Source organism: Syngnathus scovelli, chromosome 8 (genome assembly GCF_024217435.2).
Source record: "Syngnathus scovelli strain Florida chromosome 8, RoL_Ssco_1.2, whole genome shotgun sequence".
NCBI lineage: Eukaryota > Metazoa > Chordata > Actinopteri > Syngnathiformes > Syngnathidae > Syngnathus > Syngnathus scovelli.
Genome location: NC_090854.1, coordinates 13,553,395 through 13,575,788, shown reverse-complemented (window position 1 = coordinate 13,575,788; position 22,394 = coordinate 13,553,395). Strand labels below are relative to the sequence as shown.

The following is a 22,394-nucleotide window of genomic DNA, read 5'->3' as shown; positions in this document are numbered from 1 at the left end:
CAAAAATAATTTCCTGATTCAAATATCTTACCGAGTGTTCCTGAGCAACCGCAAGTTGTCTTCTGATGAAATAACCCGTCGAGTTTAACAACCTAAAAGGAAGATTAGCTCCTCATTAACGTCCATTCACCTCATATTGGGAAAATCCAACTGGTCAGAAGACCACCTTAGTCATCTCAGTGCTTATCCAAGTTTCAGCCAAGTGTACTTAAGGGTACATCACAGGTTGTCTCAAGGTAACTTAAAGGACACAATGATTTCCAGTTCCCCGTGGTCCTTGAGTAAAGACAATTTCTCTGGTCACAACTTTCACAAGACTACAAAATTTGTCTCTAGCTGAAGTCATTTAGCAGGTCCATAGGGGAACAAGAGCATTCACAGTGTGTCTAAAACGAAAGAAGTATCTTTGGGTTCCAGGCAGCTTGAGTACCAGAGTCAAGATTGAGTCAAAGTAACAACACAACAGAAAAAAGCTTAGATGACAAAATTTGCAAAATCTGCTTCTAAGGTGTCAGAAGGACTGATAATACCTGATCTGCTTCTAAGGTGTCAGAAGGACCGATAATACCGGACACATTGATGATTTCAGCTCCCATGTGTGAATAAATACATCTGATAGTTAATCCAGAAAATATATTTCCGATCTTGTGGCAGGTCTTGCTACCAAGTGTCCCATCTTTGTCACAGTGAGTTCCCCATACTGTTACTGACCAGTCCCTTGATGTTGGTGATTGGACGAACATCATGAAGTTGTCTTCTCCGATCAATGAACGTGGCCAATCGTGTCGTGTCCAGAGGTGTTTTGGAGTACTCCCCGCCGTGAGCGCCTCCGCGCCCAACCCAAGGGTGCTGCAAACAGGAAGTAACGTTTGGCCTCTTCCTCGGATCCTGCAGGAGCACAGACGATACGAAATCCCTCGCTGCCTGGCTCACGTCCTTGAAGTAATCATCGGGGAAGCAGAAGTCAAGGCGGCAAATGTTGACGCAGGTTTCCTCGGGAGATTCGTCCAGAAAGGGCGACACGCCGCTGAGTATAACGTAAGCCAGGACACCAACGCTCCACACATCGGTGGTCACAGAGACCGGAGTGCCACAAATGAGCTCAGGTGCAGCGAATTCCGGGTTTCCTAGCAACAGGTGGACGTAGCGGCGCTGCGCCGACAGCTGCACGGCATCCCCGAGGTCAATAATTTTGATGCGTGGGGTGGGAGAGTGAAGCTCCACCATGATGTTCTCAGGCTTGGAGAGAAAAGGAACAAAATCCCAAAGCTCAGGCTCGTGTTCGAGCACGAGCAATCTGAAATTGGCTTTCCTTTGTCAAATCTCACCTTCAGGTCCAGGTGTGCAACTCGGCACATGTGAAGATGCTGCAGGGCTTCCAGGATTTCTCGGATGAAGAAGGCCACTTTTTCCTCCATCAACTCATCATGAGCCACCAGGTAGTCAAGGAGACGGCCATCTTCCAGCCTGACAACCACATACAAATATTGGTACGAAACATCATTTGGCACTTTTGTTCTTTTTCACATGCAATGTTCTACATCTTTGTATTCTCCCACAATTTATGAAAAACTTCTTTGTCAGCTAGTAGAAGTTTGATCACTTACAGCTCCAGGATCAGCATCACTGACGTAGGAGACTCGTAGGTGTCCAACAGTGCCACCAGCTGGTGGTTCTGTACATGTCGGAGAATGTCGGCTTCATGAGCCGCCTGCTCCTTCTTCTGCATTTTCTTGCTCACAAACTTCACCGCCACCTGCAGGTGACACAGTGTATAATTAATCGAGATTGTTGCTTTCCTTTATTGTTAAATCATCTCACCTCTTTCTTTGTGGATTTGTTGAGACATTTTCGCACTACAGAGAAACGTCCCCTGGTAAAAACAGCCAAAGGAAAATAAATGGTTCACATGTTTAAGTTGAAATGTTAATATTTCAATTCTGTGCCTATTTTACCTTCCAATCTCACAAATCTCAGAGAATGTCGATTCAAAGTTTTCTTTCCACTGGATTCCTGTTCCTTCATACGCAGAGTCTAAAAAAATAAAAGAAGAATATTTTTTTATTCAGTGAAAAGTCCAAGCTCCGGGGAACAGATGAAGATTCATTACATGACAGACATTCCTTTTTTTGTTTTTGTGTATGTGTGTGTATTGTGTTCTTACTACTGCTGCACAGTGAAACCATATTGGAGGGCTCTGACGGCGGACCGAGCCCCCAGCGATTGGACGCTCGCACTCTGAACTGGTAGTGACCACCAGGGATGAGGGTGTCGATTTGAAGACACTCCTCCGTGCTGCTGGACACCTGCTGCCACACCAGCGAGTCTGGACGGAGGAGGAGGCGTCAACCTGGACATCTCAAAATCATTTGACATCACAAGCCCTCAAAAAAAATGCCGTACCTTCCTGACGGTACTCCACTGTGTAGCTGCTGACTGCACAGTGAGCAGAGGAGGCCGGAGGTGGCCAGTGGAGCATCACGGCTGTACTGCTGGCTTCTTGAGCCACTGGTCTGCCAGGAGCTGCTGGAATACCTACACGGCAATACAAATTTACCTTGGTGACATCACTGAAGTGTGCAAAAAAAAAAGCTAGTGGAAGGATTGCAGATAAAACAAACACTACGGACTGATAAAAACTGACTGTTGGGAATAAATGAAGACAAGTGAAGAGGAGAAATTTCTGCTTCTGAAATTATTTAAGCCAGCACCGAAGGCCTTGCTGGTCTTGATCATGAGTGCATTTACCTTGAACTTTGATGGAGGCAGATGAGGAGGCTGACCCATGATCATTAACAGCCACACAAGTGTAGATGCCGGTGTCCTGTGGCATCAGGTTACAAATCTTTAACAAGATGTCACCCGTGTCCCTGCGGATAGAAAACGGATTAGAAAACAGCACATGTGACAGGAGAAGCGAGAGAGACCAGAATGTCAGCGGCACCTGATGTCGATGGTGAAACGACTGTTACTGGTCACTGGGTTCTGGTCGGGGCCCTTCAAGGTAATGGAAGGTTTGGGTCGTCCACAAACTTTGCAGCAGAGAACCACCGTCTCCCCGAAGGCACACACCACGTCAGAGAGCGGCACAAGGAACTCTGGAGCCACTAGGAACACCAACCATATGACGTCAAAGAGAGAACATAGAACAAGGCTTTGTGTCAATGCTGAGAAAAAGTGTCCAAATTATGGCCCCTGGGCCATTTGCGGCCCACTGATGTTTAATTTGAGATGTAGGAATTACAAAAATTAAAAAGTTGGTATGGATGGCTGCTACTTTAAAGGGATGATATGTAATGGGACAAATTAATAATCATAACTCTAATTTTCACATTATTTATGAACCAAGTATTTGTTGTAATATTTTATTTTCTTAGTTTACTTACCTTCCTGGATGAAGTTTGGGTTGAGAAGCTGGAAAACAGACATTTATATAATTTGAGAAATTTCCGAACCATATATTAAATCAATTAAATCATATACATCTTTTAGCTTTTAGCCAAAACACCAAGAAAATATTATTTTTCTGATGAGAAAACATTGGGAGATATTTGCTGTGTATAGCGATGGTTTTATTTAAAGTACCTCCATGCCACTTTTTGGGTCAAGGTCGTCGTCACAGTCTGATTCATCTGACGTGTGAACCTCCTGGTAGAGGAAGCAGGCGAAGGGGTGGAAAAAAGAATTATGCAATAATGGAAATCAGTGGGAGAGCAAGGGAAAGGGAAAAGGTGGTAGTGGGGTTGTTAAAAGTTATAGCTCACGAGAAAGTGTGGAAAAGAACAAGTAGCAGTGCCACAAAATATTACAGGAGGAAGATTGAGAGGACTTCGTTTGAGTCTTTTGGTTTTTGTGTCCGTCAGCGGAGGAGAATCGGTTTGTTGATACTTCCCTTTTTAAAGTTTGCGCTACAACAAGGATCATTGTTTTCATGTGTCATGGTTAAACACTTTAAATGAATACTTGATGTTAATCTACTGGACAATGTTTTACATTAAAAACAAACACACATTATTGTACTCACTCTTGTGTTAGACCAAAAATAAATGTACACAAACCAAAATGAATCATCATCACAAAATGTTACGACTAGCAGCCACACGCAGTGATAGAAATATAAAATGAGATGAGAGCATAGGAACTTTTTTTTTTTTTTTTTTAAAGGAAAGCTAAACCCCAAGAATTCAATGTGAAAAAAATAATATAAAGTAAAATCCAGTTGAGTATTTTCCCCTAGATATTTAATTGGTAAAACACCCCCCCCCCAAAAAAAAGTCACATTTTTTAGCCGTTGGGACTTCTGATCAACTTTGAGAAGCAACACAATAAACTGATGCTTGTTTTACCCTCATATTCACTAAACAAAATTTCGCTAACCTTTAAAGAACAATTAATTACAAACAGACTGCACCACATCCTCAGGCGGAGTTTATTGCCCGTGCACGGGATCTGTCTTCTTGGTGCACTCTGACTACATGCGTCAAATCTGTTTGAAAAATTGGTGAATTTAAATAGAAATAAATTGGAAAATGAAAATAAAAATATATAATTGGGAAATAATTGGGAGTGGTTCTCAACTGCTAGCAATCTCTTACTTCTCAGAGAGAATTTCCAAACGCACCCTTAAATAAGTCAGCTAGCTCTGTTTCTATTTGATTATCTTACTTGATACATTTTATTCAGTAAAAAATTGTCATGCTAGTAAGTTAATGCTGGTAACAAGTTGAGAACCATTGCAATTGGGGTTGGTTGGGGAGAAAAGCTTTGCTGTGTCATTGTCGGGGTCACGTCACACCACAAACATGTGCACACAAACACGCACACACGTGTTAGCATCAAACTAAATTACTCACAAAAAGTTACTTTGCTTTCGGTAGAAAATTCATCATTACCCCAAAATCCACCAACAATTTAATGTTGAAATTTCACTCGAAAGCCAACTATCCCTAACTTTTTGTGAATAGTCTGGCGAGGGGCAGGCAGGCGACAGGCACACGTCGCCGTTACTCACTTTGCCCTTCGCCCTGGCAACAGGGGAGGCGAGCAGAGGGGGAGGGGGTGTGGTTTCTTTTGTCTTACGCAGGAGGCCATTCTCCTGACCTCTGACCACCAACGCCGAGATCTCCTTGGCTTCGGCACGCTTCCGAGCACGGAGCGTGTTCCATGACAGAGACTTCCTGTACGGTACAGGAACAAGACATGTCAATGGAAGGTTGCAAAAAATCCCGGACGTGACCAACTGGTTTTTTGAATGCGTGGGCGACATCACTTGTTTTTTTTTTAAATACAAAAACAGCTTGCAAACTTATGCATAAATTATTCTGTGTGCATTATTATATGTAGGAGATGATGTTTGGTAAATATGATATCCTCCCGAGTCTCAGCCTATTTGTGTCCACTTGATTTGATTTTTCTTTTGACTCATTTGAGCGACCCTAAAAAACATCCTGGTGTGCTCAGTAGAGGACATCTAGGACTTTCCAGGGATATCTCATGTGGGTGGAATCAAAGGAACCTTGTTAGCTTGCTGAGACAAGATGAAGACTGCAGCATAACACAATTGTCAGGAAAAGATAATGCTGTTTTTAGCCATGCTATTCACGACAGTAGACATACTGTAAATCCCGAAAGTTATATATATTTTTAATAAAATTTAGAATTTTGTGTTATTTATCGCCAAGAAGACAGGAAATAACAAAAAATTTAAATGTACTGTATTGTTTTTCCCTTAAGAAACCCCAACGTCCAACAAAAAGCATGTTTCTTCGCATGTTTTTACTTGGAACACTTAAAGAAAAAATATTTTCTCTTCTTGTGTCCTACTGGTAGACCAGTTTGCTTAAATGAACAAATTCTGTACATTCCTAACTTCATGACTCTTTTTGATTATAAGACCAGTTTTTGCAATGTGGTCTATTAAAACTTAAATGTCAGCTGGATAGGCGAACCATAAAAACAGCTCGTCTTGACTAAAATATGAAATACTATACAAAAATAAAATAATAGTAATGAATAATAAAATGATACACCTATCAATGAATACATTTGGTAAAATAAAATAAGTGTATTGTAATTTATTATTATTGATGATATATTGAACTAAACTACAATACACAACAAAAGTATAAATAAATAATACGATTAAATATAACATCAATAAATGTAGAAAAATACAACACAATTGAATAATTGACATTGATTGAAAATGTACATAAATAAATGTGGTGCAAATACGCTTCTACGTCTGGGAATGAAATTATTTGATGACACTGTTATTAATTATGCAGCTTTTTTTCAGCAGTAGTTCTAACCTTCATGTGAAGCAAGATCGTACGAAAATGTGTGTGGTTATACTCAATGAAGAGGTGTGTGACTGATGCATGATGCTTCAGCCAGACTGCACTTGTGCATGAGAAAAGGGGGAGGGACCTTCGCTGGTCGCTCTTTGTTATTGTATTACAGTGATATAATATAATTTGGGGCGGGAGAGAGGCAAGAACCCATTAAAAATTTACTTTTTCACTCAAACCGCCACAGATGGCAACCAAAGAGTCACCAATAATCACTTTTGCTACGATGACCCTTTCTTTGTTCAAAATTTCTATCCAAGTTTAAATTTTTATCTGGCAATAAAATTGTGCGCTCCATAAAATTTGCAAAATTTGGAGATACATTCTTTGGACAACAATGAAATTCCACATTTTGTTGTTTTATAGAGAACAACTTTTAAAGATTCAAGAAAAGATACATAACTTGAGCTATTTAAAAAGGTATTTTCTAAATTTAATTGTACATATAATATACATTTTCGCAAATCATAATTAGCTAATGGTACATAGCACCTATTTTATTTCTATACGAGTCTATATATAGTATATACACAAACACAATAAACGTGTATTTTTTAAAGCCATTTGTGGAGTTGCAAACCGTTGATGTTAGTAAAAACTTAAAATACTTGAAAATAAATAAGGGTAATCTGACAACAACATAATAAAATGTATTTTGTAGATTTGTAAAGATAAAATTTTCCGTAGTCAACACTTAGAGTACATGACGTGAATTAAAATAAAAGTAGCAGACTTGTCATGTTTGCTGCATGTTAGCTCTTGTAGTTTATTTACAAATTGTTAAAAACTACAAACTGTCCATCATCTCCATCTTCGTGACGCAGAAGAAAACAAACTTCTCTTGTCACATTTGCTTATTTTGCTACCACATGCTCACATTCAACCCAAAGGTTTTAGTTGACATATGTAAAATACATTTAAAATTCTTCTTCTCAGAGAGTAGCATCAGTCCACTACTGCCCGTGGCCATTTTGACGAAAAACATATTGCACAGCTTGACTTCATATTTTTCTTAAATAGTGCAAAAAGGATTTTCCGTCTTTGTTTTTTTTTTTCTTCTTATAAACAGGAATGCTCTAGAGCCTCAGTTGAGACATATTTGTACAGTGAACTACTAACATAATAAACAACAAAAAATCAACATGGAGGAAAAGGATCCAACTTTGTCCATCAAATAAAAATAATTAATCATTATAACAAGGCAACAAGAGGGGATTAACACAAAAACGTTTAAAGATTGCCACAGACAACAACAAAAATCTCCACTGCGGAGAACCCAGTCCTTTAAAAAAAAAAAATCAAAATTAACAAACAGGATAAAACAAGCAACAACAATAAGAAAAAAAAGAAAAAAAAAAGCAGGGTGTTAGGAACTGAAATAAGTCCGGTTTTTAAGCTCCACATTCCAGATCAGATACCAGATTCTATCCAGTCTAGCTCTAGAGTTTGTTGTCAGCCACTGACTCAAAAAGTGGACAACCTGACGCCAGTGTGGAGATTTGTAAATCCATCCGATCCCATCCAAGTGCTGCGGGTAAACAAGTGCTGTGGTGGGGGCGGAGTAGAGTGGTGGGGGTCGGGACTTACTTGATATTGTTGGCGTCGGCCACCGCCGCAGAGAAGGACGTGGCGGAGGAGGAGTCTTTTAAGGGCTTGTGGGCGGGGCCCAGGACGTGCCCCGGCACCCAGCCCTCGGCAGCGGGTGACTGGCTGTCGGCGGGCCGGTAAACGAGGTACATGTTCTGCTGATTGGTCGCCAGGACCTGCACCGTCTCGCCCTGACTCACACATATCTCATTCTCCTTGAGCGCCGAGTAGTCCTGGGCGACACGCATGGTTGACGAGGCGCCGTTGCAGCAGCCGCCGTCGCTCTCCTGAGGAAGATGAGGATGGCGATAAGGATAGGGAGCGCATGGAGAAACAGAGGAGGAAGAGTGGGGACAAGGTTATAGGGTGCGGCTACGAGGGCTGGACGATGGTGCGGACGGCTGGGATGCCGTTGCGGATGTCGCCCTGATTGGGGGTTAGGGTGGAGGTCGGGATCGAGGAGGGGGAGGAGGAAGAACAGCAAAAAATGTCATCATTGCCATCATTTACATTGCAGGTCTAAGCACCCGATCCCGATTATATTTTTAAGCAATCCATATCCGATATCATCGCGTTTACATTTGCTGAACACCTGAAAAAAAAGCTTTTGGTGTCCTTAAATGTATTTTTGATCACGATTTTTAAAAAAGTATTGTCTTTTTTTCTCACACATCAGGTTTTGAGATATTTTCATATTTTGAGTTTATATTTTACCTGCATAAAAGTTTTCCCAATATGGATTTTATCTTGATTATGCATGGGCTTGCTGGACTAAAAACGGTATCTGGTTTTACCAATGGAAAACAAACGATGAATGTCAAGATACTTGACAGTAGAAAAGGTAAAAAACTTACAAGCATTGATGAGACATAATGACAGAGGTAAAATTATTGTTTCTATTGCTGAGAGCCTCAACTGGACTCACCCTGGAGTCAAAACACGATGTTCCTCCATTGGAAGTCGACGTGGTCAACTGGCTCCGCCCCTTCTCGCTCTCCTTTTCGCCAAGGCCAACCGCCGACGAGGGGCGGCTGTGAGAGGGCGTGGATGAGCGATTGCTGGCAGCTGAGCGGTTTCTGGTTAGTGACGAGCTGCCGCCGCGCTTCTGCTGGTACTCGATGGGAGACACAAGTGCTGTGTTGGAGAAAGCAAAACGAATCATCACCAGGAGGTTCAAACATTCAGGTATCATATAAGCGTTGTGAGAGTTGTCGTCTTACCGGACAGGAAGCAGCTTTGATCGTCCAGTAGTTTCTGGATCTGTCTGACCCAGACCTGCTTGATTTCAACATTGGGCGCCTGGAGGGTAAAATGTTCCGCCGAGCCGCGACATGACAAGACAAACTTGGTCTGATCGTTATCCACGGTCTGCTCCAGATCCAAGTAGGACACCTGAAGTGAAGACTGTTATCACTACTAGAAATAAAACGTTCTCGGTCATAAAATTGTTGACTCTGAACTTCTGTCTGATATTCATCTGTTGATATAAAACCCAAATGTCTTCAAATGTCTTAGTTGTGGTGTAAGCACTGCGTTGAGTACCTTGATACAGTTTTTGAACTGATATCCGGGCGTGGAAGAGCCTTTATGGAGCAGCTCACTGAAAATGACGATTTGCTCGAAGAGGAACACCCGCCGTTCTTTGGCGCGCGACAAAACGCTGCCGACTTGCTCGGTCACGTAGAAAGTCTCCTGCTCCAGTATTTTGCCCTGATTGATTAGATTGCCCTGTGCAGGAAAATCATCGGTCAACACAACAATCATTATGTCCTGATGATCACTCTTAAATTTCTTATCCTCAAAATGGCACACAAGGTTTTACTCTTAATTGCGGATTTTCAACAATTGCGAGTGGGCCTCGAACCCATCCCTGGGGCTCACCGTATATTCAATTTCACATAAAACTAACATACCTCGTATCCTTGTAGCCGACCTAAGTTCATCATGTCGTTACACCGCTTGGGAACCTGAGACATCAAATCCAATGCTTGCTGTGAACGAGAGACAAATTTAACATTAAAAAGTGTGTCAGCACCAATAATGACATTTTGTTCCAGTACAAGTAGCTAGGTTTACCCTGATTTGTTTACAGTCCATTCCCGCCTTGTTGCTGTACTTCAGGAAATCCTACAATAAATGATGGCATGACATGAAAATAAAATACAAGGTCTCCACCGGTCATAAATATAGATCTGATGACATACCTTCAGTAGTAGGTGATATTTGGTGATTCTTTGGATGGGTTTGATAAGGTAATCGCTAATGGTCAACCGGGACTCAATGTCCCGCTGGACACCCTGCAAGCAAAAAGGACTTCAGAATTAAGTCAACCCTAAAAGGGGAAGTCACAGCTGTGGTTATACTGAGCCGCATAAATTATTAGGTTTGAACAAATATGGGCATAACTGTTAGAAGAAGACAGAATCGTAGCAAGGAGTGAAGAACTTTACGGCTTGTGAGAAGTGAGGTGTTTGTGGTAGTTTTTTTTGGTCCGAGGTCAGACGTGTACATGTAAACAGTGTGTTATGCGAAAGAGTATAAAACATAACTCACGTCAAAAAAAGTGTCATGTTCTGCTACAATGAACTCGGACTTGGGTTTGTTCTGACAGTAGACCACGTACATGTGCAGTTTTCTCTCCTGGGAGACAAAAACAACAAAAAAGTTGAGCTGGCGGACATTCACGTTGGACAACGCCCTACTCATCTTCATCACTCACATGTTTGATGAAGAGCTCGGCGAGGTACTCGTGGTCATCCAGACATTTCTCCAGCTCTCCCACAAAGCTGCCAGGACAGAGCAGGGTTTCCTGTTAGCTAAAGCCACTCATGCTTAATGGCCTGTTAGCCAAAACCAACCACTCATTCCAACATTTCTACTGACTTACTTTTTGTGCCAGTCGTAGATTTGATGGATGTTGCCGAAAACAATTTTGTCTTTTCCTTTCATGTCTTCGGGAATAGTTTGCTCTATTCTCTCCTTGAAAACCTGCAAGGACGGTGACGTTGAATAATTATCCTTCCACAATCTTTAGCCCACACAGATGTTTCTGCCCAACATAACCCAAATCGAATACGACTTATTCTGTTCGAGGTTCCGGCGAGCTGAGTGTGTGAACAAGTTTGTGTTAAAATGACTAATTCACCTTAACAAAGATGCCCAAGTCTTTGACATAGATCTTCTCCGTCTCTATTAACTCCTCGAGAACGTACCTTAGTGAAAAAACAAAAGGTCACATTATTGTTGGAGGAGCATTTATGACAAAGCGAGCCCACGTGGTGGACTCACATGCGCTGCTTCATGGCTTGGGCTCTCTCTTCCAACTCAGTGTTTCGGGCCTGGACCGAAGTGCTTTGTTCCCCTGAGGAGAGGGGGGAAAAGGCTGGGTGTGCTCCTGGTTCTAAGTTCTGTTACACAAAAAAAAAAAAAAAAAAAAAAAGAGTTTTTTTTTGTGGAGTTAAAGGTGAGCCATGTGATGCTCATTATCAGCAATTCAATTTTTAGGAAAATGAATCAATTGAACTGAGACAAGGCAAAAAATTGTTGACATCATAGGTAACCAGACAAACAAACGCACACATGCAGTCACACACTCACCATCTTTGTTTTAACCAGTTTTTCTATGGCGCTAACCAGCTCGGCAGCGCAGGGCACCTCAGAAGATGACTGTAGAGATGTTAACAAGGATGATGGCTGAGAGAGGAAGACGACAAGAGGAGGCCAAAAAAAAAAAAAAAAACAAGAGTGTGTTAGGAAGGACGGCAATAGTCAAGGTAGAAAAAAGTTTGGAAACGGAAAATGGACAGAAAAGTGAAATCTAATTGAAAGAGAAAAGGATTAGTAGTTGGGACAATACAAAACTTGCCACCGTGTTTGAAAGTAATCATCAACACTCAATTTCACTTCTTTACTTGCACAATTCTCCAAATAAGAGGTCAAGTGTGCTTGCTTTGAGCTGTTTAGCTGTCAATACCGGTTGAGGTTTACCGTAAACACAAAGATTGATTATCAAAATGTTCAGCAAACCCATAAAAGTTCATCCCAGAAAAAAAAGTGTTACGATAGCTCGAAACTTTCAAACTGCAACACAGACAGAGCAACTTTCATGCACATACGGGATATTCTGGGGGACTTTTTCTTGCTTCTTAATTACGCTGCCAGTAGATCTCTGTGCTGCTGGGCACAAAATGATATTACAATGAAGTCACCTTGTTATCTTGCGTTGAGGGGTCCTTGATGATCTCCATGGGCGGAGGCAGCGGGGTGTGCGCCTCCTCATCCTGCTCCTCCTCGCCGCCGCTCTGCATGCCAGATGGCGTCTTGGAGAGGATGTTACCCGCTTTGCTGGGGATGTGCTGAGATGGGATAATAGGAGACATCATATTGTTCCACGAAATAATCATTAAACCAAAAAAATATGGCAGTATAGTAAAAGAGTTCTTTCTTCATGATTGGCTACCTCATCAATGATGTCATCCTGTGGGTTAAGGTCAGGCTGTCCCTTCCTGCTCTCATCTCTTCCTCCCACCGGACCTGTCAATCAACCAGTTCAACTCATCATGACTCAGTGTTTATTGAATTTAAATGAACAAGTATTTAGTTATCTGTGTATCTATTTATTTTAGTATTCATGAAGATGGCTAATTTGTGTGAAGGCTACACGCTCAGAAGATAACAATGGTGCTTTTGTGTGTGTACGTCAAATCTGTTAGCAAAGGGTACAAGCTAATGATCAGTCACATCATCTGAGCCGGCCGGGGCAATGCTGTCATGCAGTGTGGCAAACATTTTGTATTAGTCAGCTGACATAAATGGACTGGACATGTGACAGAAGCATGAAAAAAGCAGTTTGTTGTCCTAATTGCTTTTCGAGTAGAGTAGTGTGAGCTCACACGAAGCTTCGGCGAGGGCTCAAATGAGCCAAGTTGCTGGATTGTTTCGCTCAAAACAACACATAAATTGACTTGTGGGGGGATGTCAATGCAAACACGGTCACATTAGGCAATCAATAAATTTTTCACAATGCATTCCGCTCAATACCAGCAATACATAATCATCATTCGGCAAAGGCATTCTAATCTGAGGTTCAATACATATCTGGATGGAATACCAAATAAGAATTGTGCCATTCTTACCTGTCTTTTTCTGTTTGTTACTGGGGAGTTTCTTAACCGAGCTGCCGTGACTGAGGCGTCGAACGGGATTCAGCCATTTTCGGATGGTGTTTCCGGAGCGTTTGGGTCCGGGTGAGTTGGACTGCAGTGAGTTGAGGGACGGCTGCGGTTGGAGGTTTGCCACCGACTCAGTTTTCCCATCGGAGCCACCGACAGGAAAGTTTTCTGAAGAAGGAAAATAAACAACAATTATTTTAAGGCACATTTCTGAGGTACCTGTAGTGCTAAATTTAGATAATACTTCTTGCGGTCCATACACAGAATGGTCTTCCAACACTTCCGATTTCTGTTTTTAATCGATCAAATGTGCCAAACTCACCATTACTCAAATTTGGAGATACCGGTCCATGCTTTTCATTGGTCGGCAATATTGTGTACGTTTATTTGTAATCAAAGGAAGCACAAAAGTAAACTTTTCCACAAACCTATAGTTTACTAAACTTGTTACAATTGCCTGAATTATTTTTATTTTTTGTGCCTTGCGTAATGTGATGATCATGAGATTAACACAATTCATTCATGTTTCAAAATCAAATGACAAGATGACGCCCACACTTAATGACTACTGAATTGCGTAGTTTCAATTTTTAGAACCAGTTGTTGGTAAGAACAACGTAAGAAAATAAATAAATAAATCCTGCATTGAGTGTGTCTGTGTGTGTGTGCATGCAGTCATGAGTCAGCAGTGCGGTGGATCAGCTGTGTTCACGCACACAGCTGCGAGCGAAGGCCTGTGGCCATGCAAATGTGTCTCCGACAGGATATGAAAGTTCAAGGGTCAGGAGGAGCTCCCGAGGTGTGGTTCGTGGAACAATAAACTATTTTCCTTTTTACACCCCCAAAGCTTCATGCTGCTTCGTACAGTTTGTCCTCCTTCTTAATCAGCTTGCAATCTTTGTTGATAAACACGCTGTAACAGCTCACATTAAAATAAAATGTCATCTGCCTCAAGTGGTGGAGAAAATACTTTAAGGAATACAATGATGCTTGTTTCATGTACTATATTTGAGCAAAATTGATGGCATTATGATCATTTAAATGACCCTACATGGAAATTTTGGTTTTGAAAATTGTTTTTCAAAAACATTTGACATTTTTTGCATAGAATCAAAATGTGTTCATTTGATGACCTTTGACCAAATGAGGAGAAAATTACATTTACGTTTGAAATATGTGTAATCAAAATCTCAGAACTTTTTTCACCACTGTGTTTAGAGTTTTTTGTTTTTTTTAACCAATTCCACTGATTAACATTTCATTTCTTCTATGACAGCTCTGTGGAGGATCAGAACCCCCTCCCAAAAAAAAGGGAAAACATCCTGGAACTCACTGAGCAAGATTTGTGGATAATTTTTGTGGTACGTACACGCACGCACGCACGCACGCACGCACGCCAGCCTGACCTCACACTTGCTCAACACTTCACTAGTTTTACTCCCTTAAGTGCTGTTGTGCAAATGCAGTCATGTGACTTGTGCGTATTCAGCAATCGACATTCAGCTCTTGAACGTCCTTGACAGTTGCTTGACAACACAAAAAACACGCATACACACACACACACCCATATACTACAAGTGACTGATAACATTCCACTTCCCAAGAATGACACTCAAAGCACAAACTTCATCGAAGGCTGCAAAAAAAACAAAAACAAATTGTATGCCAAATACTTCCACATTTACCCGCCTCACTACAGATAGAGGGAAATCTATTAGACCCTTTATTTGCACAGGCACGATATTACCATAATATCTCGTCTATGGGGAAATCGCAAGCCTCCGCATTTTAAATCCTTTGAGAAACTACTTTACTGATTTGTTTACCAAGTATTACTTGACTTTTAAATGTCCACATGTGAACCATGGGTTATTTTATTGATGTGAAAATAAAAGAAGGGCAGGGTTAAAAAAAAAAAAAGTGAGGAGTGAAGTCTGCCGCTAAAAGTCAGGTGAGCTGGAACAACGGCGCTACTGTTGCCATCCAACACAAAAGACAGAGTGTGGCCGTCACTCAATTTTGAACAGAACAGCTCCCTTGTCTCATCCCAGCCCGTTTTCTATCACCCTCGCAGCACAGTCTGTTTCATTCTGTAATTATGGCGCACACACCTCGACAGAACACACATGCACGCACACACACTGTGAACAGCTCAACTGACAACACGTCGTTTGACCACTTATCTTTACAAAACACTTAAAAGCTGTGCAGAACACTAAATTATTTAAATCCAACATGGAACTCAAGTTTTAGATTGACATGTAGTTTTTTTCAGCTGAAACCAAATTTTCTATAATTTCACAGGAATGGGATCAAGTCTTGAGTGTTAGAATATTGCCATCCGAATGAAAGCAAGCCTATTTAAAATGGATTGACAATTATTGATTAATTGATCAAGAGGGGGTGTGACAAAGAAAAGCCCTAAAAATCAATCTGTTCATGACTAACTTATCATATACAGTGACTTAATATATACAAATACGTACGTCATTAGTTAAAAAAGCCGCAACTAGGTCAGCCAAAGTCAAGATTCCAACCAGAAAATCTTGACTATGAGGCAGATGAGCACGACTATTTGGCAATTTAAATATAAATGTCAAAATAAAATACATTACATGACGAAATTTCTATTCCCATTTTATCGGTCATGTACATTCCATAGTGTGAGTGCAATTGAAACATTCTTCTATATGTTAGTGTGGTTAGTTATTGGCAGCTGTTGTGATGACATCATACTGGAATTTAAACAAGCAGGTTTACGGTATGAAGTGAGTCAATAAGAATCAGGAAGTCTATTATTATTATTGCTGATTTGCGCAAACAAAGATCTTTCTCATGCAAGCCCTGCTAGTAAACTTGCTTTTTTTTTATTTTTACAATGGCCGCTCACCGACACATCTTTAGTGTCATTCATTGACAATGTCTCAGTGTTATGTTTTATAGGCTTGGGATTGTCTTCTTGTGACACCAATGACCTCTTGCCCCAAACCCGCTTGGCTGTGTGCAACCAGTACAACCAGTTTGGCCACATACAGTAGCAATCCTGCTCAGTCACAATAAAACACGAAGCAGGCACGGACGGGTCAAAGTCTGCTGCGGTCGTGCACACAAAGCCACAAAGTTAACGTTTAGCTGGCACACTGACCAACATAATAAACATTGGGCATACCTAGGGTGTGTTTTATTGGACTAAAACAAATCAAAGTCTTGGTCTAACTCTTCTCCTCTGCCTCATACATGGCAGCAACCATTGCTCGACATATGCTGTCCTTCTTCTGCACGTCTGGAAGCCTTCCAGTCGATGCTTTCCCTCAAACGAGCTAAATCATTTCATTAGGACAGAAATCCTCCCGCATAATACTGAGTCGCATGTAATAGTAAAAACAACTTTCAGTTCAGAGGAATGTTGGAAGCTGGTTCAACACTGAAAAATTGATTATGCTGGTAAACCTACAAACACACACATTGCGCTTGTGTGGACCAATAAAAAAGGGACTAATATAAAAAGTAAGATGTCAAAAATGGAGAGATGAGCCAAAACACACAAGCTTGCTTCTCCACTCCCAGAGTCATGTCAGTTTTCAATGTGGTTTCGGTTTAATTTTTTTCACCCCTCACATAAAGTCAAAGACACACTGCCCAAACAAAGGCACTGTTCAGCTCACCTGTGCAACAGCAACAGCAGCGCTCCCAGATCCACCATCCACAGCTATGCCAACCTCGCATCATTCTCACACACACACACTCACACGCACACACACGCACGGTTGATGCTTACATTTACACACTTGTATCCCACGTACACACAAATGTATAGTTGAGGCAGCCAGAATGACTGGGCTGAGATTGAGAGAGGCGTACTAGAAAGAAGAGGAGGAGTGAGGAAGAGGAGGAGCTGGAGTTCCACCTCCCCTGTAACCTTTCAGTCAGTCTCTTTAAAGGAAAAAAAACGTTCTCAATTTGATGCACTAAAGAGAAGAGTGTTCCTAAAAAGACCGTCAAATTAAAAATAAACAAAAACAGAGAATATAAATTGAGTGGGGTCGGCAGTTTGGAACGTATCCTTAAAATAATGGAGGTTTATTATCGGGAGGTTTTTCCCCCTAAGTTTTGATAACCTTTCAAAGTTTTGTCTTGATTATTAATTCATTGTGAAATAATTTTGACTTTACTAATGCGTTTTAACCTTGAGGAAAATATGCCCCATGCGTGAGGGCAAACTGTATTTTGCCAATGGCAGGCAAGGGATGTCCTCAATCTTGCTTGGAAGGCAAGAGAGAGAGATTTTTTAAATGTGTGTGTGTAAAGATGGCAAATTTAGTTGAAGAGATACATCATGGTGTAATGTCCCAAACCTAACAATAGGGGTCAGCATATCGTCACTGTAGGGCAAATACCTGACCTGACAAAAACAAGGATCTTCCACTGTTTTAAATTGGCTAAAATTGTATAAAAATTACAGACGAGGTTGAAAAAGCCCATTAATATCTGTTTGTGTTTGTCGTTATTAAAATGTATAAAAAGGTTGCACTCACATATGCGCACACATGCACACTCACATTAAAGACAAAAGTATTGGAACAGGGACAATAATCTAAAATTGTTGACAACTGTATGCTTCTAAATTGGGGAAGTTCTTTTTCTGTTTTTTAATAAAATGAGCTTCATCCAGACATCATTGGAAAACCTGCTATAGTTTTATATTTCGCAAGAATTTGTCTTTTTAATTTTTTTGTGCGTCCCTAATATGACTTTGTATCATACACAACAAAAAACAGTGCAGTATTTATACATATTCTATTAATTTAGTCCTAATATTAATATTTTTTACTAACAATATATTGACACATGCACTGGTTTGTCAAGAACATGCAAAATGGGTGTCAACTTGAAGTTGACACAAGCCTGCTGTTTGTTTGCTCATGTGAAAATATGTTGATATAAAGATTAATTCTGGTGACTCTTGAACAGACCTGAGTCCATGAACACTCGGAAATACCATATTTTATCATTGTCATCTTAGCCGTGGTTCATTCTACTTTACGCTTGCATGACAACCAACAATGTTAAAAAATTCGATGAGCATCTGCAGTGTGACATACTTTCAATACACAGTTCTTATCTGATAGTTTTATTGGTTTTATGTTTTAACATTAAGAGTGGATAACTTAATTTGTATCACGGGTACAAATATAAAAATTAAATATGAGAGGCACACCCATCGTGTTATGGCTGTTATGAATATTAACTATGAATACTTAATTAGATTTACATATTGATTAAGTGTTTAGTATAATTTTCCAAATGTTGAACTTGAGATGTGTGAGGCAGAGTGGATAAAAAATATTGAATTCAAATTGATCACAATTGAATCGAACTGTATAAGTAAATTGTAAACACTACACCACGAGATGGTGGTACACCATTTTGCGTGACACTGCAAATTTGAAAGAAAAACAAAAGCAGCCATGCTATTTCAATTGATCAATTATTGAATGTCAAATCCTCTAAAGTGCAGAAAGTGATGGCTGTGTATTAATTTTATAATCAACATCTTTTATGAGGTATAATGTGAAATAAGACATTTCTTAGCTTGGAAGAATTTAGATTTGTTTACTGTAAACACAAAGGGATCGGAACAATGTAAAATATATTTTGGTGCTATCCATCGCTCTTGATATATTCAATAATCTGTGTCCATTATTTTAAAAGTGTGTTTAAAAACCTTAAAAAAACAGAGTACAGTAAAAAAATTGCCAAGTAGTATTTAAATGAGGTATTTCACTTAAGCCTACCTTTCCCTGAGTTAAAGAAGCAGTCCATTTCCACACTGGAGCGCGAGTGGGACACACACAATGCCGAACTGGGTACCAGACCCTCCTGAGGTGGGTTGCGGTCGGTGGTTCGAACCAGACACCAACCTGGCCGCTCGCTGGGCCTTTCCAGCAGCTCTACTGTCTGGCCTAGAGCGAGAGAGACAAAGACAAGTAGTCATAAAAAGAAAAATATCTGACTTTGAGAAAACGCCCAATCAAAAGTTGAGGCAATGCGCACAGACGCTTACCGGTGCTGACGGATATCTCACTGCTACATCCTGCCGTGAAGTCCTGCAGGATCACCGTCAACTCGCAACCACCAGAGAGCTGCAGACAAAAAAAAAAAAAAAACGGGTTAGAAAAATAGCAGCCAGCAGAACAATGCAGAAAAAGACTAAATTGCTAGTGAGGCCTGTGGTCGTGTAGTGATTCACAAAGCCGACCGGTCACAATTAACTTGCGCTGAACCATTTCATTTTCCAACAACTCCTACACATAAGGATACGTTTGTTGGTACGTACGCTTCCGTTAAAGATAGAAAGCCAAATATGGTCACTGAACTATTTTGAAACCAAAATACTTATAAACAAACATGTTTCTATGGGATGACAAAAATAAAGTCAAGCTGATTGTCATTTATTTTCAGCACATTTCTGCAATTTGATACTCTATTTTTATGTTGTAATAATGATTGATGTGACTTTTTCCTTTAACCGATACTGATTTACATTTCCGACAAAAATTTTATGATAAATTAGCTGCAATTCCCAATTTTTATGGGAACCAAAGTGTCACCTGAACGCCCTAGGTCATGATTAGCATCAATGTTGACACAGGAAATGAATATTCTGTGTTCAAGCCTCCTGGCCAAGCAAACATGTGCTTCTTAAAAATAAGAAAAGGCCTTGCAGTATCTTTGGAGTTCTTGCAGGGTCACACATACTGCACGTATGCATAAAGAGCAAGACACTTGTCTCGCTGCAAACACAGCTAACAGGATGCAAAGCTAACATTGACTTTTCAGATACTGTCTGAAAACACAGTGAGGATGGAAATCATTTGCGTCTCCTTTAAAACTGTCACGTTGGAGTGTGTGTGTGTGTGTGTGTGTGTGTGTGTGTGTGTGTGTGTGTGTGTGTGTGTGTGTGTGTGTGTGCTTGTTAATGTTCACAAGCAGCCGCTCTTTACCGGGCTTAAGGTCGCCTAGCAACATCCAGCCTGGCTACTCTACAGCTGCAGGTTACTTTATACCTGATGTCAACAACAAGACAAAGCAGGTGTCTTGACTCAATCAACCTGACCATAGTTTTTTATTTTCATTCTAGAAGCATAGTTGTGTTTTGACCTTTGTGTCCCAAGTTTTCAAAGTTTTGAGTCCTTGCTTGGTTTATATTTTATTATGAGTCTAAATTTGAATTTCCGGTATAAGCTAGATTCAGATACGCTGATGCTCGAGAAAGAGTGAAAAACAATAATAAAACAAAAACACGCACAAGCAGCAAAGTGCAGTCCACTAGTTCTGAAAACTTTCCTATCATCTAAAAACAAAATCCTGAGCTCCAAGCAAATTGCAAGTCAGTGCTACATTATTCACGGTTTGAACATTGACACGGTACATAAATATAGGAAATTTGTACAAAAAAGTTAAATATAACTCAACTGTACAAGAATAGTATTCTTTCAAGTACCATTAAAATGAGCCAGAGCACCACTTCCGGTACCAGACTTTGAAATCCCCCGAGTAGATACAAGCCAACCCGACTAACTCCAAGCTCTTCATTTCATTCACTAAGCCACAGCCCCATACTTGCTTACACTTAAAGCATGTTTTTGTTTCACCAAACATGAAAAGTTGAAGTGATGAAGCCACAGATTTATTTGTATTATTGTCATAGTCTGATTTAACTGCTTAAAAGACTGATTGAAGACATTTCAAAACATTTATGTATCATAAAATCTGCAAAAGAAAATAAGTTATTGATTATCTTTGTTAAAAAAATGCATTGGTAGAGGACCCCGAAAAAAATTGCATATTATCTTGCAATTGTAATAATGAGGAAAACCGGGTGGATTGATTTTTTTTTTAGAATTATTCAGTCCAAATCGACATTCAAGAACGATTCTCTCCCCCTCTCATCTTGAAGTCTGATCAAAACGTTCATGTTTGTTGTTAATGGGCGTTCCCTGTTGTTATCTGTCATGTGATTGCACACAACAGGAAGCCCACGTGCGCGCGCCACCGGCTTGTGAGGGTCATATGCTTCGAGGATGCAGCGTGACAGCAGCGGAGTGAATGAAACCGCTTGCTACACAATCACACGATTGATTTTATTTACTGTGCTTGTGGCTCTCTGCACAGTAAAGCCTTTGAATAACCACCACACATGCTTGTGTTACTGCCTGATGTATTGAGTTTGCTACCAAATGATTTTTTATGTTTATCAGCAAAAGTAAGACAAATGAATTGAATGAGCTCTTCGTGACACATTGGAGGGGGATTTCCAAAAAGCTTGGGATGGTCTAGGTTTGCAGCGCCAACCATGACGTGTTTTTCCTACTTACTATGACCTCACATTGCAGGAGGGCCGCCGTTAGACAGTCACGTGACCAGACGTGGCGGGGCATGAATCCCATTTGCACCCCTTAAGTATCGCATTACTGCTGACACAGCAACTCTTTCACTTTGTGAGGGTTTTAGTGCGAGTGGGAAAGACAGCGTGATAGGGGCTGGGTTAGCGCAGCAACTGTAATATGTGAAAGAGGACAAGAAGAAAGCCACCGTGTGATCTGTGGTCTTTTTTTCACTCCCATGCTAATTGGCCATGCCCGCTCACAAACAAAAGCCGATATTTATCAGCATAAAAGTGCACTTCAGGTCACTCAATATTATTTTTTTTCAAAACGGAATTCCTGTGTTTGACAGATTATTATTATGATGCAATATTGTTATCTGATTTGATTTTTTTTTGGGGTGTGTGTGAAATATATCACCACTATAAGTCCCAGCCATCTGTTTTTTTTCTGTACGGCCCATCGCTCAAAATCAGGCGATATCAGCTTTATGTTAAGGTATCGGGTACTTACGGAGGATGTCAAAACTAGTCACAGATACTTAAGGCAAAACAAAAATGACTAAGTCCTTTTTGGCAATAAGAAAAGGACGAGAGTATCGCTACTCAGTATTGGTGATTTGGTGTGAAAAAAGTAGTACCGATCATCCCTAGTTCTATCTGTGACTTTCCGAAAAAGAGTTTTCTGCACGCTTCTGATTGGTTGAAAATATAGCCTGGTCAATATGTATACATTTTAAAGGAACAAAACAAAATAAAATATCTAAAATAAGAAATAAATAAAACAACTGACTGGAGACTAATTTGAGGCGTCCACTTTTAAAACTGCTGGGTCAAAAACAACCCAATTTGGGTCAAAAATTGGACCGACTCAGAGAGTTGGGTTAATTTGTACAAAAT

At 40.4% G+C, this 22,394-nt stretch overlaps 1 protein-coding gene across 3 annotated transcripts in view; it reads right to left on the bottom strand.

Moving 5' to 3' along the window:
• Positions 1–527: 527 nt before the first annotated feature.
• Positions 528–22,394, bottom strand: part of kalrna (kalirin RhoGEF kinase a) — a 57,128-nt gene continuing 35,261 nt past the window's right edge. Inside the window, exons 39-68 of one of the 3 annotated variants that reach the window (XM_049727426.2) lie at positions 19,173–19,251; positions 18,904–19,071; positions 13,073–13,276; positions 12,397–12,470; positions 12,146–12,292; positions 11,535–11,630; positions 11,226–11,344; positions 11,083–11,149; positions 10,825–10,925; positions 10,657–10,723; positions 10,491–10,577; positions 10,142–10,234; positions 10,014–10,064; positions 9,851–9,928; positions 9,480–9,665; positions 9,158–9,329; positions 8,863–9,071; positions 7,938–8,224; positions 5,012–5,177; positions 3,586–3,648; positions 3,387–3,414; positions 2,945–3,107; positions 2,749–2,870; positions 2,404–2,535; positions 2,165–2,326; positions 1,956–2,034; positions 1,822–1,873; positions 1,608–1,756; positions 1,329–1,467; positions 528–1,239 (exon numbers count right to left, since the gene is read on the bottom strand). In XM_049727426.2, coding sequence (XP_049583383.1) covers positions 682–1,239; positions 1,329–1,467; positions 1,608–1,756; positions 1,822–1,873; positions 1,956–2,034; positions 2,165–2,326; positions 2,404–2,535; positions 2,749–2,870; positions 2,945–3,107; positions 3,387–3,414; positions 3,586–3,648; positions 5,012–5,177; positions 7,938–8,224; positions 8,863–9,071; positions 9,158–9,329; positions 9,480–9,665; positions 9,851–9,928; positions 10,014–10,064; positions 10,142–10,234; positions 10,491–10,577; positions 10,657–10,723; positions 10,825–10,925; positions 11,083–11,149; positions 11,226–11,344; positions 11,535–11,630; positions 12,146–12,292; positions 12,397–12,470; positions 13,073–13,276; positions 18,904–19,071; positions 19,173–19,251 — 4,098 coding nt within the window. In that variant the 3' untranslated portion in view covers positions 528–681. Of the gene's footprint in view, positions 1,240–1,328; positions 1,468–1,607; positions 1,757–1,821; positions 1,874–1,955; positions 2,035–2,164; positions 2,327–2,403; positions 2,536–2,748; positions 2,871–2,944; positions 3,108–3,386; positions 3,415–3,585; positions 3,649–5,011; positions 5,178–7,083; positions 8,364–8,862; positions 9,072–9,157; positions 9,330–9,479; positions 9,666–9,850; positions 9,929–10,013; positions 10,065–10,141; positions 10,235–10,490; positions 10,578–10,656; positions 10,724–10,824; positions 10,926–11,082; positions 11,150–11,225; positions 11,345–11,534; positions 11,631–12,145; positions 12,293–12,396; positions 12,471–13,072; positions 13,277–18,903; positions 19,072–19,172; positions 19,252–22,394 lie in introns of those variants that run through there. The other 2 variants (XM_049727425.1, XM_049727424.2) reach the window with 2 other exon arrangements.